The sequence below is a fragment of the Eschrichtius robustus genome, chromosome 14 (assembly GCF_028021215.1).
Source record: "Eschrichtius robustus isolate mEscRob2 chromosome 14, mEscRob2.pri, whole genome shotgun sequence".
Taxonomy (NCBI): Eukaryota; Metazoa; Chordata; class Mammalia; order Artiodactyla; family Eschrichtiidae; genus Eschrichtius; species Eschrichtius robustus.
In genome coordinates this window covers 18,867,860-18,894,683 of record NC_090837.1, presented here as the reverse complement: position 1 = coordinate 18,894,683, position 26,824 = coordinate 18,867,860, and the positions used below count along the sequence as shown (strand labels likewise).

Genomic DNA, 26,824 nt, shown 5'->3' with positions numbered 1-26,824 from the left:
TTTGTGACCCCTGTGTTACTGTGGATCAAGTGCTCTCCTTCCAGTGAGCCGACAAGGTATGGAAAGACTGTATTATCTTCCCAACAGTTCTTGTTGACGGAGGCTCATTCCCCTGCATTTTCCACAGATGAAAACAGAGGCTCAGAGAGGTTCAGGGACACTCCCAAGTTGGGGAGGCAGAACTAAACCACAAAGAACAAGCAAGGAACTCGTAGGAAAACTCTTCTCATCATACGAAATTGAGAAGACACGTAGAACCTCAGTCTTTGGGAGAAAGGGCAACAAATTCCACCCAGCTGCTCTGGGAAGAAAATGTCTTCGTCTGCCTTTGATGCGTGGACAACGCAGCCGCTCAGAAAGAACGAGGGCCCCTGAAATCAATTACCCAAGTGACAGTCCAGAGTTTCCATAAACGAACAGGCGGACCGTGACACTGGGCTCTGGCTCAAGAATGCTGTCAGGAAATGCTTGTGGTGAAGGAATCATACTTTGGACAAATAAGGGCAAAAAAAAAGAGCAGAGCCAGGCACTCTCTCCATGAGGTTTCAATTAGCATTTTGACTTCAAAATATTTTAGTTGCTTTCAAAGCAGGAATCAATCCCTTTGAAACAGTCAGCTCCAGCGCCCAGCATATAGACAAGCTAAGGGAAGCCAAGCCAGGTCGGGGCGACCTGGGATCCCCGGCCCCTTCGGCAGGGCTGGGAAGAAGAGTGAGGGGTGTAGACCCGGAGGCTCTGGGACAGGTTGAGTGAGACAGCACAGGCCTGTACTGGAAACCCAGCTCTGCACCTACTTGCTGGATGACGTCGGTGTCTCACTTAACCTCTCTGTCCGACAGTTTCCTGTTCTAAAAATGGTTCCTCCCTGGGCTGGCATAAAGGTAAGATGAGAGAATGTACAGGAAGCACAGAGCACAATGCCGGGTCTGCCAGCAGGCATCAAATTAGGTCTCTGATGGTGAGCCCTTTACATATGTCATCATCACTGGAGAACAGAGAGGAGTGGCAGCGGCATCCAGAGGCGGAATGTTCCAGCCCCCAGGAAGGGGGTCTGCATGGTTTTTGGGGTGCCTGGGAGGAGGCTTGGCTCAGAGTCGGGGGACTGGACCGCCGGGCTTCCCCTTCCCAGCCCCGCCAGCAGACCAGGTACTTCCTCTCTCCTTCCCTCCCCCACCTCCTCCAGGGAGCTTTCACTGACCTCTCCTTCTCCATACTAAGGTATTTAGATTTTTATGGTCCCCAAACTTGCCTGTTCATAAGTTGCCTAAGGTACTTGGGTCCTTGTTACAAATTCAGACTCTTGGAAGTAGCCTCATTCCTGAATCAGAATCTCTAGGGCAGGGTTTCTCTGCCTCAGCACTACTGACACTTTAGACCGGGTAATTCTTTGTTATGGAGAGATTCTCCAGGTCAAAAATCATCTCTGGTTGAGCACCACTGACTGAAATAGATCAAAGACCTAAATGTAAAAAATAATGTAAAAACTTCGAGGTATCAAAGTCAACAAATCAGATCGGGAGAAGATATTTACAACATAAGACCACAAAGAAATATGATCCAGAATATATACTTCTACAAAGAAAGAAAAAAAGGAAAACGGGAAAATGTGTAAAGATACTGTCCGGCAGCTAAATGATGAAACACAAATGGCCAATAAACATAAGTCACTCAATGCACTGGAAATTAGGAAATGCTAAATAAAACAACAAAGTACCGTATCATAACCATCAGATTGGCAGTAAGTAAACAATGACAGGTGCCCAGCGTTGGCAAAAATTCAGACCCCTGTGGGGAGGATAACTGACACAGCCACTGATATCTAATCAAGCCGAGGACATGATCCCTAATTCCCCTCTTGGGAGTCAACTCCAGGACAGAGCTCCCGGTGGTGGGTAGGATCTTAATGCTGTGGGCCCTGGGGACTCCAGAGCTTCTTCATTCACCAAAGTAAGAATATTATTTTCTGGGTGTGCCATGATGTGGCAACGGTTGGGAAGCAGAGCCCACACATGCACTGGGAGAGTGCTGGAGAATGATAATATTCCTAACAGTGAATGCTGGAAACGGCCTAAATAACCATCACAGAACATGGATCCATAAACTGCATGGAATGCTCTACTTCAGGGAAATGTGTGAACTAGAGCTGTTTTTTCATGGATCAATCTCACAGGCATAATGCTCACTAAAGCAAAAGCTAAAAGGCTACATACAAGCTATAACACATAACACCATTTATATGATGTTTAAAAATGCACCAACTATACGGTGGTTACGGACATAAACAGTTGTAGTAACAGTAATCCGTGCAAAGCCCCACACCAGTGGTTCTCAGCCCTGGCCACGCATTAGAATCCCACGGCGAGCTCTTCAAGTCCTAATGCCCACCACACCCTGTCCAGTTACATCTGGCTGAGGAGTGGGGGCGGGGCGGGGGGGGGACGGACGACAGGCATCAAGGTTTAGCTCTGAGGGTGACTCACTGTGCAGCAAAGACCGAAATCCACCCCAGTGACCCCACAGTCAAGCTACTTAGAGGTTATCGCTGGAAGGGAGAGAGGCAGAGAGGGTAAAGAGAAGCCCCATGGGTCCAGGTAATGTTTTAGTCCTTGTCTGAGTCGGGGCACAAGGGAGTTTGTTACATTATGCAGTTTAAACGCTTTCAACGTATTACAGAATTTTGCATAAGGCAGGAGGCCTGGAGAGCTCAGGGAAACGGGTACTGCAGTTTTCCCGCTTATTACACTGCCCCACTGGTTTTCTAGGGAACGTGTACTGATAATTAGATAAATGACTCTCTTCTCTGATCTAGTTTATAGACTTCCCCACTCCAAAAACATTAGCCAGAGACCAGACACCATTTAAGGCGGGAAAGTACTACAAGCAACAGGGATGAAGCAGGCAACTACAGGTGAGGACCGGACAGAAGTCGTGTTACAAAAGGTGCCACATAAATCCACCCGCCAATGACGACAATGACAAGGGCTCCGGGAGAAATTCTAGCACTGCAGGAACTGAACTTTTTGGGGGAGGAGTCTGGGAAAGGCCTGATCACTGCCACCGTGTCCTCTCAGAAGAGCGACCCCTGTAGGGGGAACGTGAGACTGCCACACCCTCATCCCGCAAGGCCAAGGCAGGCCACTTCTCCCCAGCGTGCTGAGACCACTTCCCCGTACCCCGCCCCCTCTACACCCCAGCCCAGGCAGGACTAAAGCAATAACAGACAGCCCCCATTTACTGAGTCTCCCAAAGTGCCGGGCATTCTGTCAAGGGCTTTCTAACGTCCTCATGTAATCCCCATGACAAGCCCGAAAAGCATTACCATTTGCAACTTCGAAACGAGGAAAGAGGCTCAGAGAAACAGTCACTCGCCCAGTGTCACGTCACCAGTGAACAGCAAATGAGCCTGTATGAGCACAATGCCCAATACGTGGAAACTGCTCCAAAGAGGTTAGCTGGGACAGCTACCATGTGACAGAACAGGACTCAAATCCAGCTCCACCTCCAACACCCACGCTCCTCTCTGTTGAGGAATTACGTGCACACGGTATACAACTCAGGCAGGCAGAAGGGCGTGGAGTGCAAGAGAGTCTGCCTCCCACCCAGGACCCCAGGTCCCCTCCCCAGAAGCAACCAGCTTCTCAGGTATCCTGTACAGATTTCTAGCAACACAATGCATATGCTGTTCGGTCTCTTCAGAGCCCTCGTTCTTTAACCAGCATGCCGTCCTGCTGGCTTCACTCGCCTGGGTGAGCCGCACTTGGCATTTGGGCCTGTTTGTGGCAAACTCCACTGCTGCCGACAAGCTTCCTGCCTGAAGGCCAGGGTGAAGCTGTGAGATGCAGAAAGTCTACCACGTTTTGTAGATCCAAGGGCACGCTTAGGCCACAGGTCAGGCTGGGCAGGGTACTCCCTAGGGGCCAACAGGATTGCTCTGCCAGCACAGCGCTGGCTGGAAGACCAGACACCCAGCCTGACATCCCAGGCCCAAAAGGGCTTCATCTCTAAGCTGGTGGTTGGACCATAAGGCTGCCACACTCAGACGACCAGGCCTAGGGCTGGGCCCACATCAAACCACGCACGACAGACAGAAAGAGCCAGCAAGTCCTGGGTTCAGTAGCTTCATCGTTTCCAGCCCTGTAGCTTTTGAAAAAGCATTTCACCTCTCTGAGATGTGCACTTCTCACTTAGCAATCGGTAACCACAGCAGCCACCCCTTAAAGGGTTAAGGTGAGGCTTAAATGAGACAAAACCCATAAAAGGCCATACTGTGAGCTTTTCGTGATGACCTGAAGGGGGCTGGAGTTCTGTGAAGTGAAAACAGCTGAGGTTTGGACTGTCAAAGGCAGCACTGCTTCCCTGGAGATGCTGGGTTTTCCACGAAGCACCAAGAAAGGACATCCTCTGGCAGCTGTTTAGAAGCCTGCGCAGGCCCACTGGTTCCACTCTTGTGCGTCTCCCAGTTGGGGGATGGGAAAGCTTGTGGACTCTGTCTCCTTTGTGACACAGCATCAAGCCACCAAGGTTGAGGGCTCTCAAGGAGACACGGCTTCCACTTTGCCTTTGAAGCGAGCCAGCCGCTTTTCCTGAGCCCCGCCAGAGACTGGGCAGGGCGGAAGAAAGGCCACAACAATCCTGGGGTCTCAGATAAGGTCCACTTCCTTCAGCAGCTGGGGTGCTATTGTCTTGATTTCTACAAATACTCCTGGGCAATTCTGGGTGCGGCCCAGCAGAGGGGATCCTCCTACTCATAAAAACCCTGGCGTTTTCTGGGTGGGGCACGGAGGCAGCTCTGGGGCTCTGACCTCATTCACCTGCTGCTGGGCCAGAAACCCGAGTTTGTGGGGAACTCAGGGAAGTGGGACTGCAGGTCCTGCAGCAGCCTGGCTTCTCCAGGACACAGAGGGAGACGCCCCCACTAGCAGACAGTCCAGGGTGCAGTCCTCTTAGGATAGGAGAACACGCTGTGCACACCAGGCCCAGGGCCCCCAATCCCACCCCGCGTCAAAACTCGCCACTCTCCCAGGAACTACCATCTCGAGAAAGGCAGGGGCGTGAGCACAGAGGCCAGCCTCGGAAACAGGTAAGGTAGGGTCAAGCCAAGCCGTGGTCTGGCCTGGTCTCAAGCAAGCTCAGGCCAAGGAATGAAGGATGGGGCCATCTGTAAACCTCATGTGACCTGCCCCATAAACCCAGCCAGGGAAGGATGCTCCCTCTTGCAGGGGTCTGAGTGTTCAAGGTGGGTGGGAAGTAGTTATGGGAAGCAGGACCATCTTAAACAATCCTTTGTCCTTCATTAACATGACTTTCCACAAAAAGAAAAAAAACCACGCACTGGGGACTTCCCTGGTGGTCCAGTGGGTAAGACTCCACGCTTCCAATGCAGGGGGCCTGGGTTCGATCCCTGGTCAGGGAACTAGATCCCGCATGCATGCCGCAACTAAGAAGCTCGCATGCCGCAACTAAGAAGTCCGCATGCCACAACTAAGTTCCCATGCCGCAACTAAAAACAAACAAACAAAAACAAAAAACCCACGCATTGAATATACATATATTGAATGCTTACTATGGGCCAGCAGCCACCCCGGGGTGGGTGTCATTGTGCCCATTTACCAGATGGAGAAATGAGACAACAACAGGCTAAACAACTTGATTAGGGTCACCAGACAAGAAAATGGGGAGCTGAGACTCCAAAATCCAGGTTTGTGAGTCTTTTATCAGGACCCCATCCTAGGAGGACAATGGTCCAGAGAAAACACTCCCACCTCTGTCACACTTGAGTTTCACTCTGACATCACAGAATCATGACCGAGAGAATGGGAAGAGAGCCAACCAGGGCAGTCAGTCCAGCATCCACTGTACAGAGCTGATGCCTGGGGTGGGGAAGTGACTTTCTCAAAGTCACACTGCAAATCAACAGTTAAGTCGAGATTATGACCCCCCATCCCGCTGACTCCTCATTTTCAGCTCTCAGCTTAGGTGTCACCTCCTCAGGGAAGCCCTCCTTGACCACCTCCCCTTCCCCCCGCCCCCCCCATTAGATCCAGTCTCCCTGTTACTCACTCTCAAGGCTCCCTGCACGCCCAGTAACACTGAGCACAACAGGAAACCTGGGCCTGTGGACACTGCCTGTTTCACGTTGGTTTTCTGAACTGGAAAGAAGCCCTCGACCACAAGCACGTCCCAGGCCCCGGAGGCTGGGCTTACCTTCACTGTCCGTGAGCACCTCCATGCGCCCGCTGAACATGGCCTTCAGCATGGTGTCCTGCTTGGTCAGCGTCTGCATGGTGGTGTAGTACAGGGCTCCACCCACGTTCAGCTTCACGTACTTGGAGCTGGGGCTTGTGCCCTTGAACGAAGTGGTGCGGGTCGCAGCCGCTGGCACCGCTGAGCTCACCACACTTTCTCCTGACATCTCTTCCTGCCAGGGGACAGACACAGGGTCACTAGGGTCACAGCACCAGGCCTGATTTACTTTTTTCAGCCAGGGTGCTGCAGCTGGCCTCCAGATGTGTTCTGCTTAGTCCAAGCGTATACTGCATTGAAAACAAAGTTTGCTCCCAGCGTTGACAACTTGGGAGAATTCACAGGAAAATCTGGATTTCTGGCTTCTCTTAACATCAGAGGCCAACTAGGCCAGCAGGGGAACCAGTGGTGGGAGCTGGGGCGTCGGCTGCCCCATGGGGAGAAGCATGCACTCCCCAACCTGCCCCAAACTCCACGCAGACAGCCTCACACACTGGCTTCACTGCTGACCCTGCAAGTACCAGTTTGCCACTAAGTCCTGCATTACAAGGACTTCCTTTGTGCCCACTACCCGTATAAATGAACACCCTGGCTGTATCCTAAAGCGGCCCAAAGCACTGCCAAGGTCTCGTTTCCTTACTGTCACGCACCACGGAACAGCTAAAAGTGCCACTTTGCAGTTGAATTACCCAGGAAACAAGCTTTCAGGAAATTGAGTGGGGTCTCAACTACCATTCCCTTACAGGGAAAAAGTGTTTCTAAGGACTCAACAAAAGACATAAAACTCTTGGAAGCAAGTTATTGCAAAATGGAGACTTCCTGTATTAGTGCTACCCCAACCAGCAAGATCCGCTGAGTCTCCCTGAAGAGCACTGCCAGCGACCATGTACATCCCCATCAGAGAAATGGATGCAGTGTCTGATCTAAGCAGACGCAGGAAAGGAGACTGGTACCTGGCATGTGTGTATTCAAAGAAAACTTTTTTTTCCAAAATTTTTTTTTTTAATTGAAGTGTAGTTGATTTACAATGTTGTGCCCATCTCTGCTGTACAGCAAAGTGGCTCAGTTATACACACATGTTTTTAATATTCTTTTCCATTATGGTTTATCATAGGATACTGAATATAGCTGCCCGTGCTATACAGTAGGACTTTGTTGTTTATCCATCCTATGTATAATAGTTTACATCTGCTAATCCCAAACTCCCAGTAGAAAACTTTTCTTGAATAGGGAACATTCTATAGCTGGAGATTCCGAGAGTGGCTGAGTCTTTACTGGATCTGGAGCACAGCACTGAGAAGGCAGCCCCTGCTGGCCAGGAGCTGGCCTGGCACTCACGCCGAGGCCTCGGGGTTCCCACAGAATGTGAATGACTTCACAGCACATCACCAGCATACAAGGCAACTCGGCGGCTGACGCATCAAGATACAAGCGAGGCCGCTCTGTAATTATGTCTGAACACAGACAAAAACAAGGACATTGTCCCCCAAAAAATGACCAATAAGAGTCATGGCTGCTTCTTTAACAATTAGAGCCCCATTCCATCTTTCCCGCCTTCAAGTGAGGAATTACTAAGACCCAATCCCAGAATTAGCCCTGTTTCCCGGCAGCATTCAACACAGAGCAAAGCCCCACTTCCCTGAGTCCTTCCCACAATCACCCACCAGAAGCCCGAGTCCTCTTTCTGAGACTCTCCACAGTTCTCCCTCAATGCACCAAGGAAACAAACCCAACTATGACTACAGACACGCTCTTGGTGGTTTCAGCTGGAGGGCACTGACAACACAAAACCTTTAAAACTATACCCTGGACTGAAAAAGGACTGTTTTTTGGTTTTTTTTTTATTCTTTATGCTTTTCTTTTTCAGACCTCCCACAATAAACACGTATTACATTTATAGCTGGTAAAACACAAATGTTATTTTTTTTAGAATTTATTTTTAATTAATTAATTTATTTATTTATTTTTTGGCTGTGTTGGGTCTTCGTTGCTGCGCACAGGCTTTCTCTAGTTGAGGTGAGTGGGGGCTTCTCTTCCTTGCGGTGCGCAGGCTTCTCATTGCAGTGGCTTCTCTTGTTGAGAACACAGGCTCTAGGCACGCAGGCTTCATTAGTCGTGGCACGCGGGCTCTAGAGCGCAGGCTCAGTAGTTGTGGTGCATGGGCTTAGTTGCTCCGTGGCATGTGAGATCTTCCTGGACCAGGGCTCGAACCCAAGTCCCCTGCACTGGCAGACGGATTCTTAACCACTGCGCCAACAGGAAAGTCCCCACAAGTGTTATTTTTTAAATGGGCTAAGGGACTAACGGGTGGCAACCTGCCATCCACCAGTGACAGGAGAGGCAATGGCCAACTTGCTTGACCTCCATCCCCTCAAAAGAGTGGCCTGGAAATCACCCACTGGGGAACCCACTGTTGTCAGGGCACTGCAGAACGACATGGACGAAGAATGGCCTTCTGGGGGCTTCCCTGGTGGCGCAGTGGTTAAGAATCTGCCCGCCAATGCAGGGGACACGGGTTCGAGCCCTGGTCTGGGAAGATCCCACATGCCACGGAGCAACTGGGCCTGTGAGCCACAATTACTGAGCCTGCGCGTCTGGAGCCTGTGCTCCGCAACAAGAGAAGCCGCAATAGTGAGAGGTCCGCGCACCGTGATGAAGAGAGGCCCCCGCTTGCCGCAACTGGAGAAAGCCCTCGCACAGAAACGAAGACCCAACACAGCCATAAATAAATAAATAAATAAGAGATCTTCTTTTAAAAATAAATAAATAAATAAATATGTTTTGGGGAAATGGTATAGCATTTTGTAAGGCACCTACCGTGAAACAGACAAAATCATAAAGAATAATTTTATGTGCTGTACTTTTTTTGCTCTCCAATACCTTTTTAAAGATAATTTGCATACACTAAAGTGTATTTTAAGTGTAGAGTTTGATGAGTTTGGGTCAACTTATGCATCTATGTAGCCCCTACTCAAATCAAGATAGAGAACATTTCCATCACTCCAGAAAGCCCCTCCCTGCCCTTTCCCACTCCTCCCTTCCAGGAGATACCACTGTTTTAATTTCTATCACCATATACTACCATTTAAATCCAAACAATGCTGGAAGACAGTTATCAGTATTTCCATTTTGTGGATCTGGATACCTCAGCCCACAATCAGTCACTTCCCCAAGTGCACTGGTGACGGAGGTGTCTTGATGAGGAAGCGAGTGAAGGATGTGGGCAAGTCCTGCCTGGTCCCAAGCCCATGGTTTTATCAATGGTCATGCCTGGTATATACAGAGCTATGACACAGAAATTGAGAAAGGGGGCCCCACCCCGCATTCTTCAGAAAGTACAAAAAAGCTCTGAAAGAAAGACAGGAGGTCATGTGTGGCTGAGGGCTTGGGTTTGGAAGTCACACCTGAGTTTAGGCCCCAAGCCCTGCCACTTACCAGCTGTCTGAGTCTAGTCCCGTCTAGCGAGTGGGGACAGCGGCCACACCTCCCAGGGCTGCGGTGAGCGATGCCCCAGAGAGCACTCAGCCCAGCCCCTGCCTCAGAGCAACGCAAAGCACTCAAACTACGATGATCTGGGAATGCGTTCCAAGTCTCAAATTATCTTCTCTTTGAAGTCCATTTCCAGGTCTACTGACATTCGACCGAATCACTAAGAGATAAAGGCAGAAACCATGTTGATCTAGCTTGAGACTTCCAAATAGACAGAGAAAGCCCTGAACTTTTCCAGAGCCCACCCTTCCAAAGGTCAGTCACTTCAATACTAGGAGAGGCCCTTGGAAAAAAGATTCTGGCTGTGTTCATCCCTAAGCCTGAGTCACAGGGAGTGGAGGCCACAAAGCAGTAGACAATGAGCCTCTCACAGCAAACCTCTCTTCCGAGGCCTCCCCAGCCATCCCTGCTGGGATCCTGCCTTTGTTTCATCCTTAATGAGGTTGGGGAGGTGAGGCAGGAGAGAGCTCGACTGGTTACAAGAAACAGAGGTAATTAACACTTGCAGTATTGGTTACTGATTCTACTCAATCAGAAGTTTATTCTAGTTAGATCAATAAGTCCAGGCTTCTCTTTCCCACCTCCCCTGAGCATACTATTGCTGATTCTAAACAGTGGCTCTCCACTTAAAAAAAATCCTGATGCCTGGGCCCTACTCAGGGAAATTCTGATGCAATTGGTCTGGGGGTGTGGCTAGGCAATAGCACTTTAGAATTCCAACTCCCTAGGTGATTCCAATGTGCAGCCAAGATTTCAACGCGCTGTTCTAAAAGTTCTGTGTCACCCCACTTCAATCAACCTATATTTAACTTCCTGGTCTTGGAGAAGCTCCCCAACCTCTGGCTCTATGAGCCCTATGAATTCCTGACCACACAGAAAAACAAACCGAATCAGAAACAAAAGCAGGCCCCTGCTTCACAGCTTCAGGCCACACACAGACAAGAAGCAACTGTACGCATGCTTAAAAAATAAAAATCAGCCTAAGGGGTAAAACCTTTGACTCGAAAGGAGACCCAGGCAAGTACAACAGGAAAAAAGGCACCAAATCCCTCACCCTTTGAAGTTTCCTCTACCTCTCTCAGTAGAACTGTCACGCGTGTGTGTGTGTGTGTGTGTGTGTGTGTGTGTGTGTGTTGGAGATGTGTGTGGAAGGTCTGAACAAGAGTTCAGCAAACCTAAACTGCAGTTCTGTGTGACGTTCAGACAAATGGTTTCACCGAGTCTCAGCTTCCTAACTTGTAAAATGAAGTTAAAGCTATAATCTTCAGAATAACCCTCAAGGAATAAATGTTTAAGCATTTAGCGTAGTTTCCCTTTTGCTCAAGTTGTCCTTGAGGCCAGAGCTTCCCAGCCTTGGCTGCACTGAAATCACCTGGGTGCACTTAAAAAGTGCTGATGCCTTGGCTTCACCCAGAACAATTAATCAAATTGGGGAAGGGCGCGGCAACTCAGAAACTAGTGTTTAAAAAGCTCTTCAGGTGATTTTAATGTGCAGCCACAAAGCTCAGGTGTTCCTTTAACTAGCTAAGAGTCACTGCCTTGAGGCTAATTATAAAACTCCCCCTACCCCCCAAATCAGGGCACTTCTACAACTCAGAGGTCTGCTGTTCCATTTCAACAAAACTAGATTCAACCAGTGGACTTCCCTGGTGGCGCAGTGGTTAAGAATCCGCCTGCCAATGCTAAGGGAAATGGGTTTGAGCCCTGGTCCGAGAAGATCCCACATGCCGTGGAGCAACTAAGCCCGTGCGCCACAACTACTGAGCCTGTGTGCCACAACTACTGAAGCCCGCGCGCCTAGAGACCACGCACCACAACGAAGAGTAGCCCCTGCTCGCCGCAACTAGATAAAGCCCGCGCGCAGCAATGAAGACCCAATGCAGCCAAAAATAAATAATAAATTTATGAAAAAAATAAAAAATAAAAATAAATTCAACCAACCACATAACTGCAGCATTATTCTGCATCCAAAACTTACAGGAGAGCCACTGCTATTTCCAAGAGTTTTGTCTAATTACTTTCTCTTCCTGTGTTGAGCACACAAACCATTGGCCTATTTCTTTCAGCAGGCTAGTGAGGAAAACGTTATCATCCCTCCATTTTTAAGGGGAGAAAAGTAAGTACCAGAACTATTAGGATCCTCTGACTCCCACTCTCATGCACCTCTCATTACAGAGCCCAAATCAAGAAATCATCACTCTCATCCCCTGCAGGGCTTGCTAAAAACAGATTGCGGGTCCCCACCCCCAGACCGACTCAGTAGTCTGGTAGGTCTAGAAAACTTGGCTATTTCTAACAAGTTCCCAGGTGATGCTGCTGGTCTGGAGACCACAGTTTGAGAACCACTGCTTTAATGACTTCTCTCTCTCAAGTGGAACTTACTTTGCACAAAATGGAGCTGTTCAAAGTCAGATACAGGCTGAATCATTTTTTTCTTCAACATTGGCCTTGGGACCGGTGTTCCCTAAAGACTGCACTTGCCAGGTTAAAGACTTGGGGCAAACAAGTAAAAAGAGGGTCTGGGCTGAACTTTGGTCATTCCCACCCAGGGAAAAAGGGCTATTCAAGAACAGACCCTTGAAGGATTCCAAGCACAGAGAAACTTCCCACAGCTATAAGATAAGAGTGTGAGACGTCCCCAGCTCCTTAGGTGTGGCCACCCCAGGTCTCGACGCAAGTGACTAGATAGGTACCCAGGCGCCAATTAAGGCGCTGGATTCCGTGGCGAAGGTACCCTGACCTCAGGACCCTGGCATCATACCTCCGCGGAGTTCCCAGCACCGAGCGCACGCCCGCCGGCGGGCTCCCTGGGTTTCTTTCCTCCGCTCCACTAGCCCGTGTGTTCAGACGCACTTGGAAGCCTCGTCCCCACTTCACCGAAACCCAGCGACTCTAGCACAACTTCCAAAAACCCCGAACACTCCGCTCCAAGGAATCCCACTTCGCCCTCTCATAAACTACCCATTCTCCTTCACAACCCTGCCCAAATCCTCATTTTCCACTCCAGATGTCCATCTTCAGTGACATCTCTTTGTTCTCTTTACAATCACCAATTCTCATTTCCGACCAGCGCTCAAGTCTCAGAAACTGCCCCCCCTACTCATCCATGCACATATCTACTCCCCAAGCCCAAATGCCCTTTCCCGGATCCCCCAACAGCCAGGCACAGCACTCCCCTACACACACACGCGCACACACGCACACACACACTTCTCCGTCCAGAGCCCTTCCCCCACCCCCGGCCTCGCCCCCCATCCATTCCCCCAACCGCCTCTCTCCTATCGCGACAGTCCCTCATCAAACCCCCTCCTCTAGGTCCCTGCCCCCTTTATTCTATCTCTGCCCCGCTCTCTCGCCCGCCCAGAGCCCCCAGTCCGCGGGCAACGCCCTCCTTACCATGAAAAGCCGGAGGACGCCGGAGTCTCCAAACCCGGACTAAGAAAGACAGGAAACACCCAGCTCGCGTGAGCCTGGGGCGGAGGCGGGGCAGGGGCGGGAACTTCCGCACTCGGCCACGCCACTTCCGCCCCGCAGAGGACATCTTCCTAAAGGGTCCGTTGTACTCCTAGATAGCGGCCGCTTTCCTTCCAAGTTTCCTGGCTGGAATGGGTTGCATCTCTCCTCGGCTGGGTCAGGCATTTATCCCGCTCCTAATGCTCCGCTTTTCCGGCTTCCATAGAGGAGGACAAGGTGCAGGGAGGTTTTCCTTTCTGGACGAAGACGCTCTTCGGAACTGTCGTTTCCGGGACTGGATAGTTGTTTCCCAACGGAGCTCTCAGAGTGAACACCCCGGGGCAAGATGGCGGTCGGGCCTCGGCTCCTACCCCGGGTCAGGCAGAGCTCGGGGGTCTTGGGCTGAGGCGGTGGTAAACTGCGGCCCCGACCCCGACCGCGGGGGCCTCGAGCGGATAAAGGTCTACGGCCTGCGGGTAGCGAGTGGCAACAGGGTTGTGGGTTCCCTGGGTAGTGGGGCCGGGGACTTGGAGGGAGGTGCCCCTGGGGCTGGGTCCCTGCTTCGCCTGGTCGGAGGGGCAGGTGCTGGGGGCTGGCTTTCAGGTTCCGGTGGGCGGTGGGGAAGGGGAGGGGTTCTCCGTGACCTTTTTAATCTCTGGGGCCAATGAGATAAAAAGGGGCAATAGGCCTTTAAAGCGGACTAGCGCTGGACGAAAAAGATTTGTTATTGTGGTTGTTGATGCCGAGGAAAGACGCCGGGCCGCAGGAGTCACCCAAACCGGAGTTCGAACCCTACTCACTGTGACCTTGGGTGAATTCCTTCTCCTCTGTGAGCCTCAGTTTCCAACTCTGTAAGATGGAGTAATTAGCTCGTGTCACGAAGGGTGTTGTGTAATTCAAGTTTTAGAACCATGTCTGACACTCAGCTCTCAGTGGAAGCAGCTGGTGTTAATCATATCAATAAAGAAAAGCTTGGTAGTAATCTGACTCTTAACTTAGCCCCACGGGCAGCCTTGCATTCTCGATTTTTCTTTGCCTTCCATGAATAGTGGCGTCCCTGGATCTTCTCTGTTTCACTTAAAATAAATAATTGCTTTGGGGTTAGAAGTGGGTTCAAATTCAGGAGCCTAGTGACCTCTGACAAGTCATGTCCCTCTCTACATTTCATTTTCTCTGTGTGAAGGTGGGATTTGATAGCATGCACCTACATAGGCTGTAGCCTTCAAAACCTGTTGCTTATTCTTAAGAAAGTTAGACTGTTGAGACCTGATAGAGCTGAAAAGACAGAGGTGGTTAAATATCTGTACAGTGTCTGAACCATGATCCACCCTTAACAAATGGTGATGGTCATTCAACTTGGCTGCCCAGCTATTCCCACCATAAGCGGAAAATTGTCTTGGGCTCAGATAGCAGTTATTTATGGTGCTTCACCTTTGGACTACACTCCCTAGACTGTCAGGCTCCTTCATAGCGCTCCATGAAGTTGGCCTGATCCAGAAAAGATTGATTTTGAACAGTCTCATGGAACTGTAGAAGTAGAGAAGAGTCCTGACCCAGTATTAAAATACTGACTCTGCCCCTTTTGGGATTATGGGAGATATTAAATGATCTTATAGGGTTGCTCTCCTTGTTAGATGAGATCACATAGAAAGGACTTGACAGGCAGTGGGTACTCAAATCAACATGTTTCCTTTTGCTTTTCACACCATCTTGGTTATCACCAATCTCTTGTTTCCTAATCTTTCCACCTACAACATTTTTGTTTCCCTAACTGGATTGTAAACTTCTCAGGGACAGAACGGTAAAGCTCACTTACCTGCTATCTGCTTTCAGATACTCCTTATTAACATTTTCCCATTTAATCTAATCACACTATCCTGATGAGTAAATCGAGATACAAGAAGGGTAACTTTTCCATTTAATCCTCTTAGCAACTCTAGGAGGCAGGTACTATAATTATCCTCAATTTACAGATAAGGAAACTGAGGCCTAGAGAGGATAAGTAACTTGGCCAAATAAGGTAGAACGAGAACTAGAGAGAACGAAGGGCTACTTTGATCCAAGGCTTTCTCTGCTACACACAGCCTTTTCTACACACAGCCTTTTCTTTGATTCTCCAGGACATTTAGCAGAGTAAGTACTTAATAAATACTTCTGATATGTTTTTATTTGATTGATGAACTGTAATAGATGTTATGCAGGTAGAGGAGGTGAAAAAGAATTTGAAGAACTGCAAAGTATAGACCATTATGTGGTGTAAACAGAAACCAACATATAGCGTTGCCGAGGGGATGATGATCTCAAGGAAGGGATCTTATCCTGCAGGGCCCGCTGGGAGAGGTGAAGTTTTGAGATAGTCTTAGAGATACTTAGTTACAGTTGGCATGCAACCTCCTGTTTTTCTATTGGGAAAAAGTGCTCTCTTCTCCTTCTGCTCCCTCCCCTTCCTCCCCCTGCCCCCCAAGAGGGACTGTCTCCACGTTAAGGAAAGAGTATACCATTGTGCTCATGGCTTGGGCCGGCTTGTTTGTAGCTCTCAGGACCTTGAAGCTGTTACCCAATATAAACAGGGCCCAGGGTTCATAGCCCAAGTGACAAGACTGGTGAGTCTTAGTGCACCCAGGGATAGAAAAAACTCTTAACGGGTGACTGTTATTTCCTACCCAGAGAACCATAGTGCCTGTACAGATGAGGGCCTCTGCTGAAGAGTTTTAAAAAAGAAAATCTTTGTGTCTATAAAAATAATACGTCAATTAGACTGACTGTGGGCCCCGTCAGCCACCTCTATAGGTGCTTGATGTCATCATCTCATTCAGTGCTCATGATCGACCTCTAAGCTGATTAACAGACAAGACAGAACGACTCCGAGATAATCTTCCCCCCGCGGTACATGGCAGAGCTAGGGGCTGGCTCCAGCTCTGTGTGACTCACAGTGCCATGTCACCCTACCACATGCATTCTGTGGAGAATTCGGAAAACAGACTAGTTAGGGAAGCAAAATTTCCCACAGTTCCCCTACCTCAAAACAACCATTCTTTTTTTTTAAATATTGAAGTATACTTGATGTACAATATTATATATGTTACAGGTGTACAATATTATATATAAGTTACAGGTGTATAATATGGTGATTCACAATTTTTAAAGGTTTTACTCCATTTGTAGTTATAAAATACTGGCTATATTCCCCATGTTGTACAAAAGATCCTTGTACCATATTTTATACCTTACAGTTTGTACCTCTTAATCCTTTACCCCTATACTGCCCCTTCCTCCTTCCCTCGCCCTACTGGTAACCAGTTGTTCTCTATATCTGTGAGTCTGCTTCTCTTTTGTTATATTCACTAGTTAAAACAACCATTCCTAAAGTGTTTTTTCCCCCCAGTTTTGTATCTACCTGCGCACGTGATTTTTTCTCTTTCGTTAAGTAATTGGGATCATGTTGTAATAGGGAAGAACCCTTTGTATTCTATTACAAGTTAATCACTAAAGGGATGTTGCCTGTAAGCTTAAATTATACATAATGGCCCACCTCTGGGAACCCTGCCTCCCAGGTAATGAGCATTAAGCTAAAATACATTTGTTTAGCTCACAGGAAACATCCTGACCGGGCCCACCTCTGAATGACTGCAGGGAGGAAGAAATTAACACATCCCCTCTGGAGGCTGACCAGAACCAGGAAATGTTTGACTTTACTCCCTCCCCTTTTAGTATAAAAGAAGCCTGAATTCTAACTCAGGCAAGATGGTTCTTTGGGGCATGAGTCCACCATCTTCTCAGTTTGCTGGCTTTCCAAATAAAATCGCTGTTCCTTGCCCCATCAACTCGTCTCTCGATTTATTGGCCTGTCGTGTGGCAAGCAGTATGACCTTGGACTCTGTCACAGTGTTGGTTCGCAGCCAGCCTCCTTTTCATTTCTTAGACGTAAATAATTTTCCAACTTGCTGAAAATGTCAAACATAATTTGCAATGGCTTTTAAACATGTCATCCCCTCTGTTATTCTTGGTTGCCATCACAAAACATTTACAGCTTTAATTCAGCAACTTCTTTGGGCTTATTCTCAACCTATTCCCTTTAAACTGTGAGGACTGGGGAGATACGTCTACCATTTAGATCCAACATTAACTAAAGAGGACACAGATGTTTTTTTAAAACCAGAGGCACTGTCTTTATTACTTTTTCTCAGTGAGGAAGGTATATGATGCCTACCTATAAAACTAATCCTAAATCTGGATTTTTTTTTCTTCTGCTTCTGCCAGAAAACACAAGCTCCTCTGAAGTGAGAAGCTGTCCTCAGCTGTGAGCCCTGTGCAAAATCACTAATGACTGATTACCTGACATTTCTGCGTCACCGGCAGGTCCTCAGGTGAGTGCTCCTGACTTCCACTTCTGGGGCAGAGTGAATGGTTTGGAAGACTGGTACCTTTTTATTGCCTGTCTTCTCACGCTCCCTCCCGTCATCAGGTAAAAGCTTCAAGATAGTCTTACAGGTACTTAGTCACAGTTTGTGTGCAACCTCCTGTTTTACTATTGGGAAGAGGCTCTCTCTTCTGCTTCCTCCCCCCCGACACCCCATGAGGGACTGTCTCCATGTTCGTTTGTCTTGAGAATTACTGATGAGAGACCCACGTGTAGGAAAAGCCTTACTGTTTAACAGATGTGAATCAGTGTCGAACAGGGGCCACAGAGGTCCCCCGATGTGTTGACATGGGAGGAGCCTCTCGTGACCTTTTTATCCTTGATGTTTTCACGTGGACACTGCTTTGAGTGAGGTAACCTGGTAAAGAGATGGTTTACAAGAAGTCTAGATTTCTGAGTAATTCATTTCAGTGCCTGTGTCAGCTGGTCTGATTATATATTTTGGATAGAATGACAAAGTTTTCAAGCATCTAAAGACATCATCTCAGTGTGGGAGGCTCTGTGGATCAGTGCTATGTGCTCTAGGCTGATAGCCAAAGCCATCCCTTTGGGAAAAGACAGTTACTGATGATTTAGATTAAAATGCAATGGCTAATTTAGAGCCTCTGTCCAAAAATACCAGTCCGTGCATGGGGGCCTTTCTGCTCTAACGTCTTCCTTAGCCCTTGGCAGGATGGGAACGGCAAGGACAACAGAATAAGTTACGCTTAAAACCAAACATGTTCGATTTAATGGATTGTCTGGCATTCTGGAATCATGTACCTTTGGCTTTTTTAGTGTTTAAATGGCCCTTTAAAAAAAAATGAAAGGCTTCTTTTGTGCTGGGCACAAAGTAGGTATCAGTAAATGTTTGTTGAGTGAATGGATGAATAAGATAATGGTGACAGTAATAATTATGTTTAATGTTTTTCCCTCAAGTCTTTACTTGGCAAAATAAAAGTTGACTGCTCAGTGAAATATCCAGGGACCTTTGACTTAGAGGATGCCTGGTTTGAGTTAGAGCTTTGTGGGTGGAATTGATTCATGCTTTGTTTATTCATTAAACCATTGCAGAGCCGGACCCTATGCCAGGCACTCTGTTCTTTCTCTTAAAAAAATGTGATTACTTAATACAGGAAAAAGCATCGCTGGTCTGGGGAGTTGCATGAAAGGAGCCGACAGGAAGTTGGGACTTGTGCGGGGACAGCTATCAGCCCTTTGGGAGGGAGCTGGGGGGTCCCGAGTAGCTTTCTGCTGCTGCCCAAGTTCCTTCCTGCCCTCTGCTCCTGAGCCCCTTTCCGTGAGTGTTTTTCATATAATGACCTACATCAGCCACTTGCCATTTTCCTTGCAGGGTTTGTGCAAGTTTGCAAACATGTTCACTGTTTCTCAGACCTCGAGAGCTTGGTTCATTGATAGAGCCCGTCAGGCTCGAGAGGAAAGGCTGGTGCAGAAGGAGCGGGAGAGGGCAGCTGTGGAGATTCAGGCCCACGTACGGAGTTTTCTCTGTCGGCGTCGACTGCAAAGGGAAATCAGGTGGGTGTCAGTAGCTCCTCAGCACGTTTTCTTTTGTTTCCAATTCATAGCAAAAAAAAACAAAAACAAAACCGATTGCTCTTCTCTTACAGTTCTTGAACAGCCTTCCAGCTGCCATGAGCTCCTAATTTAAAACGTCTTTTTTTACCCTTCCCTCCCTAGGAGAGAGATTGATGAGTTTTTTAAAGAAGATGACTCTGGGTCCAGTAAAAGAAGTGCACTTTGTATTTTTAAGACTGCCAGGAAACTGCTGTTCTTGTTCAGAATTAAAGAGGATGATGAGGTAAAATAATAATAGCAAACTCACATCATGCTTGTTATGTGTCAGATCTTTTTATAAGTATTTGATAGATGTTAACTCATTTAGTCCTGACAGCAACTCTATGAGACAGGTTCTGTTACCCCAGCATCCTGCCCCTTTTGTTTTCTTGGAACCTGTTTCGTAGGGATTATGCCCAGTGCTGGGAATCATCACGATTGTTTTCACATTGACTCTTACAGGCACTTGTCCTCAGATGCGTAGGTTAGCAGATTTATGAGACACACATGGTACAAGTCATGATAAATGGTAACTGACAGGCGGTGGTGAGGACATCGGAGGAAGAGGTGGGCTGTGGCCTGCCATCAAAGGGGTGGCCGCTCCTCTGCTCCAGCCACTGGGGGACTGATGCTCTGATTTTTTTAAAGACACTCCAGAGCTCTTTGACACTCAGTTTTCTAATTTGTAAAAATTGGCTGCTAATTTGAAATTTCTCTTAAAATCCTGCAAACCAAACAAAACAGGCTAGTTGTACCTTTGGAGTTAGAAAAATCAGCCTAGAAAGTAAAATTCCAGGGGAGCGGCTAGTCATCTGTAGCAGTACTAAGGAGACCCTTGAGGAGGGCCTCTGTGTTCCTGGGGGTTAGGCATCCATTACTGCTGAGCTTCACATGTGCCAGACCCTCTTCTGGGTACGGGGCCCCAGAAGGAAACAAAGTGGGCAAGGTCTGTAGCCTCGAGGAGCCTGTAGCCCAGCAGGAGAGAGAGGAGGACGCTGGCAGTAAACACAGTCACGCAGATGAGGACAGGCAGGCTCAGGGCGGTGACGCCTGTTTACAGAGGAGGAAACTCAGTCTGGTAGGGCAGCAGCCAGGGCCACACCTCTTTTAAGGGTGGATCCAGGGTTGGTACAGCCGGAGTGTACCACTTTTCTTGCTTTTGCATTTCCAGATGAAAGTGATGATAGGACAGTTTGTGAGGCAAAAGTCCGTATCCGTGGTGCTTACAAAATGGCAAATGGCTGAGCACAATTTAGGAGACAGCTGCTAGTCTGCAGGAATCCAGGCCAACTTTGCCAGGTTGATCTTGTTTTTCAAAAGGAGCCCCAGTCTAAAACACGTGTAGGGCTCATCCTGCCTGCAGGTCACCAGTTTGAGAGCCTTTCCTTAGGCTTCCTGATCCTCGGTCTCCACATCTACAAGTCGGAATTAGATAGGATCCCAACGTGAGTCATCTGGCATCAGGCCGGCACATGCATGCCAGGGGCCCACGGAACATTTGCTGCTTTCTGATTTCTCCATTCATTGTGATAATTTATAACCCCCCATTCTGCCTCTCTGCAGAGATTTGAGAAGTTGTGTCGCTGCATCCTGAGCAGCATGGATGCTGAGAATGAACCCAAGGTAAGTGGGGTGGAAGCCAGAAAGTCTCCCACGACCCCTCAAGCTGGCCTGTTTGCCTCTGAAAATTCCTGTTGAATGTTCTGACTGTTGTGTATGACTCTGCATGTTCACACCCATGTGCAAATAAGTAATGGATCGAAAACATTAACAAAGTACAGGTGAATTCCTTAGTCTTTGCATTATCCAAGAAGCTGTGTTCTGCTCTTGCCTCATACTCAGGATGGTAAATCCGCTTACCAGGCTATTTTTACCTTTGGGTTTAGTGTTAAAATAAGTCCTCCTTGCTGCCTTATCTGGCTCTGGACCTAGCTAATTGGTCCCATTCCAATAGCTGGAATGTGTGTCATTTGATCCCTGTAACTGCCCATTACATTTCTCTTTTTCCTGCTTGTAGGTATGGTACGTGTCCCTGGCTCTTTCCAAGGATCTCACCCTCCTATGGATTAAACAGATCAAAGACATTCTGTGGTATTGCTGTGAGTTTCTTGAGCAGCTCAAGGTAAAAAATAAAAACAAGACTGTAAATCTATCCCTCCCACTTGAGGCCTGTAGAATGTATTTTCAGAGTCCTCGTGGTTCCCTCATAGGTTATACCTTTGTGATGTATCAGTTGGAGTCTAGTAAAGAATTACTGGAGCCCCTGTTCCCAGAGAGAGTGAGTTAGATGCTGTTATCAGCTTGAGAGCTTCTTTCATGCATGTTATTTTGAACATTGACCTGCACTTACCACAGTCTTGATGCCAGGGAATCTTGTCTTCCTTTCAGTGCTTTTGATATAGTGGATACTTTGTAGCTGGCATTATTATACTAGTCAGGCCCCTTGTTACAGTGCAGAAACCCAACATGAGTGCAGCTGGTAATACATACTAGAGCCAGGGGCCTTCTGGATTTTCCCTCTCTTTCCTTCTTTCATGTGTGCTCCCTTTTGGAATCACCTTGTCCTCTCCCACTGTAATCATGGCAGCTGGCAGTTCTAGCCTCACATCCTAACTCTGTCTTGACCAAAGAGAAAAGGGAGGCTTCCCCCATTGATTCAGAAATCTGGGAGGACTCATAAAGGTCCAGTGGGATCCTGGTCTCAACACTGAACTGGTCACAGTGGCAAGATGGGTGGGGTACTGCCACCAGCCCCGCCTGGTCCAGTGCCCACCCTTGTGTTATGGGAAGGTGGGCAGGGGAGTGAGTGTGCACAAACAGCAGCCATTTCCACTTTGCACGTAGGGAGGGAGAAGTTTCAGGGGCAGAGGCTTGGCAAGGACTCTGGTAGTAACTGAGCAATGGAGCATATGTCCCCAGAGCACCCAGTGATCCATTCCCAGACATCTCTCTCAAGGCATTTGTGAATGGCTTTCTTGGCCTTGACCCAGCATCAAGCATGAATTATAGTCATCATTATAGTAATAGCCAATAGTATCAATACATAGTGTTCTCTGTGTGCGAGGCACTGTTCTTAGTGCTTTATATTCATTAATCCATTTATTTCTCACAACTAAACGAAGGAAGCAGTGTTACTGTCCCTAGTCAACAGAGGAGGAAGCTGAAGTACAGAGAGGTTAAGAAACTTGCCCAAGATCACACAGCTAGTAAGTGGTAAAGCCAAAAGTCTGAGCCCAGAGTCCTTGTTATGTTCAATTGCATTTATACTCTGTTGCTCCAGTGTACATGCATACATATGTTAAATACTAAATGCATACACGTAGTAGGCCAGCCCTGGTCATCTTGTTTTCTAAGAATTCTCAATTCTCCATTCCCAAGAGTATTTCAGTTCTATGGTCAAGCACTAGTGTGCTGAAATCCCTGTTGTTTAACTCCTATAGTGGTCATTCCTCAAGAGAAAAAGAATAAAGACTTAGAATCCTGACTCGTTTGTTTGCATTCAGAAAAGTTGTAAAATGGTTGCGCTGCTGTCTTGGACTGGAGGGCGTGTGTCTTAATCTTACTCTCTTTATTGTTTTTAGCCTGAAATTTTACAAGACTCCAAACTCATCACACTGTACCTCACGATGCTTGTCACCTTTACAGACACTTCAACATGGAAAATTCTCCGGGGAAAAGGTCTGTGGGACTTGTTTCAAAATCTTTCCTAAGTAGCATTTCCGTGGAGAGTTCGGGGACCTTTTCAAGAAGTATTTTTGCTGCCACAAGCCTCAGGGAAGGCCCTAGAACCACACACGTGGAGACGTTGCACTGTGGTATCTAGGATAAGTTCAGTATCGTGTGCTCAACTCTCTCCCTTCCTGGAATTTACGTTTGAAGGCACAGTCCCTCTGAGCTCATTTGTTACAACTCCCACAGCACCTCAGCCTCCAGATTGATAATATTTACTTAAGCCTCATCATTTCAGTTGGAGAATATTTGGCAGCAAATAATTCTATTTTGCGCATAAAATTGCATGGTAAAGCTGCCTTCTTCCTTGAACACTGAACTCGACCTTACGTGTTTCATACATTCACTTCATTTATCCATTCACCCAGTAGCCTGCTGTGTGCCAGACGCTCTGCAGGCACTGGAGATAGGGGAGAGGTCACTGCCCTCCAGGGGCTTTAGGTGCTGAACTCTGTGTGCCTGCCCTTCCTCGCAGCACCTGAGTCTGGCGGGGTGGGGAGGAGACAGACACTAAAGAGAGGTCGTATATATATGAGTATCTGAGTAGTATACGTGGGTATGTAGGTCATGACAACAGCGTGACAAGGGGCGCTTGGAAGGAAGAGCCCAGGAGAAACGAGAGTGCAGTGGGGAGGGAGGCCTTGCCTTGTTTGGGGCTCGGCCTTTCCTGAAGCAGTGACATCTGAGCTGAGAGCTGCAGGGGGAGGTGGAGTTTGCAGAGCACAGAGGTGGGGCACGACTCTGAAGCAGAGGAAACTGTGTGCCAAGGCTCCAGGCCAGGAAGGGGGGTTCATTTAAGTCATGGTCCTGGACTCTGGGGGGGGATTTAAAACTCGGTGCGTTCTGGGCCCTGCCAGGGGGCTTGTATCCCGGTGGGGAGAGGAGGTAGCCACGGTGGGTAGAAAGTGCCAGGCCCTCGGAGGGAAGTAGAAAATGTGCTGCAGGAGCTTGGAGGCCGGGGATGATACTTCTGGGAAACCATAGGTCCCGTCACCTAAGAGGTTACGCTTCCACCGGGCCTTGCAGGAGAGAGAATTCTGGAGATGTGGCTTCTCCCTGTCCTCTGGTGCCAGACCCAAGGGGAGCAGGAAGGCAAGCCAGAGGAGCTCTCGTTTCCTTACAGCCTGGGGCCTGGGGCCTGGGGCCAGGGGCATGTAAACAGTTCACATTATGGCCAGAGATTTTTTTTCTCAGACTTTTTTCTTCATTTAGGTGAGAGTCTTCGACCAGCCATGAACCGCATTTGTGCAAATATAATGGGCCATCTCAACCAGCATGGATTTTATTCTGTGCTGCAGGTCTGTGACCCCATCCCTAACATGGGACTCACTCTCCATACCTGAACTTGGGTTTTTACCTCTGGTTTCGGCATATCTGCTGCCCTCCTCACAGAAGCGCTTTCTGGAGGAAGCGCCCTCTCCTCCCTCCCCAACCCCGGCTCTGAGACCCTCGCGGTTTGTGTGAAGGGAGGGCAGTGACTGGGACCCCTTCATTGTGCTCCGTTGTTGACGGCGAGGATGATCCGGTCATTTGAGACTTAAACGCAGGCAGGAGGCCTCAGGATGTATTCCCGCAGGTTCCTTCTTGGTTGGTGTCTGGAATCGTCTTTCTAGCTCTGTGTCCTCAAACAGCCTTCCGTCCACACTGCATGTGATCGTGCCAGTTCGTACATCCAGGGAATTGTCAGAAATGTAACTAATCGCTGTTGAAAAGTATTGATACTTTGGAATTCTTGAGTTTGAGAAGTGACATTGATCTAGGCCGTCCTCCCGCCTGGCACTGAGATGGGCTCTTTCCTGGTTGGGTTTCACTTTCTCCTCACGACAACCCTGCGAGGTGCTGTGGCAGCCAAAGGTGGATTCTCAACAGTTCGTCTCAGTGGGAGCGTCTACTTGACGCCATAACTCTGAATTGCTTCTAAAATAATTGAGATTTTAAATCTGGTGTTCTTTTTATCGGCTGCTAATTTTTTTAACTATTTATTATTTTTAAAAACTCAAGTGTAGTATTTAAAGTAGAGAGAGAGAGTGGTACAGTGAACCTCCGTACATACCCATTGCTTTTCTTTCATTTTTTAGAAACATTCCGATACAGTTTTTTATCTGAAGCACTTATTGTGCATTTTTTACGTGCACATGAATATAAAGTTGGCGTCGCCCCCTGACCAATTACAATGTTCTTTGCAGGTATTGTTAACCCGTGGCCTGGCGAGACCCCGACCTTGTCTGTCCAAAGGCACTTTAACAGCAGCCTTTTCCCTAGCAACGCGGTAAGTAAGAAACGGCACCTGAGGAGCTGGCGTGCTTCTGAAGGCCTGCTCCTCCTGCTTTTCTTCTCTTGTTACTTGTATTAGGTACGGGCTTGCCCACTTTGTTAGAATTTACAGGAAGTGTTGTTCTTGATGAAAGTGACACATCTGTGACTGCCCTGTTCTTAATCTTGCGACTGTACCCTTGAATGTTTTTGCATCATGATTTGAGGGAAGCTATTCAGAATGAATTGCTTTATTCTGCCAGGGACCAAGATACGACCATTTTTCCTTTTGAGCTTTTAATTGAGAAAGGAAACCTAAGAGCTGAAAGAGGCCCAGCAAAGGGCAGGGTGAAAGGATTCAGGGAATAGTGTTGCGAACACGGGTTTAAGACACTGGAGTTTGGAGGACCAGAGAGGATGTGATATTTATCTTCACTTAGTCAGTTTGGAGATGTAAAGTACTTAAGCAGCTAAATATTTCCTGATAGAAATCATACCAGCAAGTCTGAGAACTGCCAAGTGTAAAGAGCTGTGCTTGTTAATGGGTCCAGAACATACTTAAACTGTTGAAAGGAGCAGTAACTTGGGGAGTTGTTAGTAAGATAGCTTGATAATCTGAGATAGTCTTAATCCCCAAGATAATAATAACTTGGGAAAGAAGGAGTGTTATGGTCAAACCAGCTTGGTAAAGCTGCCTGTCTGCCCCTTCCTGCTAATTCACCGGGCACCTTCCTGCTGAAAGCTCCGACAGATCCTGTGGTAGCAAACTCTTTGGGCTTGTTTAACCTGATTTGACCCAAACATACCTGAACATGGAGTACTCTCGCCCACGTTTTAGATGATGGAATATGTCTGTTACCCTCCTTTGGAATCATTTTCCATGGAACGCCAATTTGAAAAATGGTCTAGATTATAGGTTGGCAAACTTCTTCTGCAAAAGGCCAGCTAGTAAATATTTTCGGTTCTGTGGGCTATGCAGCTTCTGTCACAACTACTGTGCCACTGTAGCCGCCAAGCAGCCATAGACAGTACATACACAAATGAGAATGGCTGTGTGTTCCAATAAAACTTTGTTTACAGAAACAGGCAGTGGGCAGTTTTTGACCCGTGGGCCACAGTTTGCCGACCTGGTCTAGACCGTGTTTTCTACTAACCATTAGCCACACGGGGCTGTTTAAATGGAAATTTATTAAAATTAAATAAAATTAAGAATTCAGTTCCTTGGTTTCATTAGCCACATTCCAAGTCCTCAGGGGCCACATGACTAGTTGAAAACCATACTGACAGCACAAATGTGAAACATTTTCATCATCACCAAAAGTTCTATTGGACAAGGCTGGTCTACACCGTCCAATAGAAATATGATGAGAACCACATTAAATAAGTCAAAAGAAAGGGGAAATTGAGTTGAACGATATATTTTGTTTAAACTGCTATATCCAAATTTATCGTTTTTCCATGGAATCAATACTTTTAAATTATTTATTTTAATTAAAATTAGATAATTTATTAATTTTTCTTTCCGTGCTGAGTCCTCAGAAAGTGGTGGATATTTTACACTTAAAACATAGGAATTTGGCCTAGCCACATTTTAGGTGCTCAGTAGCCCCTGACGTGTGGCCAGTGGCTACTGCATTGGACAGCACACCTCTAGAGGCTAGACCTTCATAACAGGAACAGAAT

The 26,824-nt window shown here is 47.7% G+C and overlaps 2 protein-coding genes across 11 annotated transcripts in view; one reads left to right on the top strand and one right to left on the bottom strand.

The window, feature by feature from the left end:
• KCTD10 (potassium channel tetramerization domain containing 10) overlaps positions 1–13,204 on the bottom strand; it is a 34,505-nt gene extending 21,301 nt beyond the window's left edge. For 2 of the 4 annotated variants that reach the window (XM_068562262.1, XM_068562263.1), the window contains exons 1-2: positions 13,129–13,204; positions 6,205–6,418 (exon numbers count right to left, since the gene is read on the bottom strand). In XM_068562262.1, coding sequence (XP_068418363.1) covers positions 6,205–6,418; positions 13,129–13,131 — 217 coding nt within the window. In that variant the 5' untranslated portion in view covers positions 13,132–13,204. Of the gene's footprint in view, positions 1–6,204; positions 6,419–9,678; positions 9,698–13,128 lie in introns of those variants that run through there. The other 2 variants (XM_068562264.1, XM_068562265.1) reach the window with 2 other exon arrangements.
• Positions 13,205–13,284: 80 nt separating this feature from the next.
• UBE3B (ubiquitin protein ligase E3B) overlaps positions 13,285–26,824 on the top strand; it is a 55,804-nt gene continuing 42,264 nt past the window's right edge. For 2 of the 7 annotated variants that reach the window (XR_011076177.1, XM_068562255.1), the window contains exons 1-9: positions 13,285–13,661; positions 17,446–17,552; positions 18,939–19,120; positions 19,283–19,403; positions 20,723–20,782; positions 21,177–21,281; positions 22,741–22,837; positions 24,101–24,186; positions 25,075–25,157. Coding sequence is in view for 6 of the 7 variants with exons in the window: in XM_068562255.1 (XP_068418356.1) it covers positions 18,960–19,120; positions 19,283–19,403; positions 20,723–20,782; positions 21,177–21,281; positions 22,741–22,837; positions 24,101–24,186; positions 25,075–25,157 (713 nt within the window). In the remaining variant the exon portion in view is untranslated. Of the gene's footprint in view, positions 13,662–15,158; positions 15,319–17,445; positions 17,553–18,938; positions 19,121–19,282; positions 19,404–20,722; positions 20,783–21,176; positions 21,282–22,740; positions 22,838–24,100; positions 24,187–25,074; positions 25,158–26,824 lie in introns of all 7 variants that reach the window. The other 5 variants (XM_068562257.1, XM_068562259.1, XM_068562258.1 and 2 more) reach the window with 5 other exon arrangements.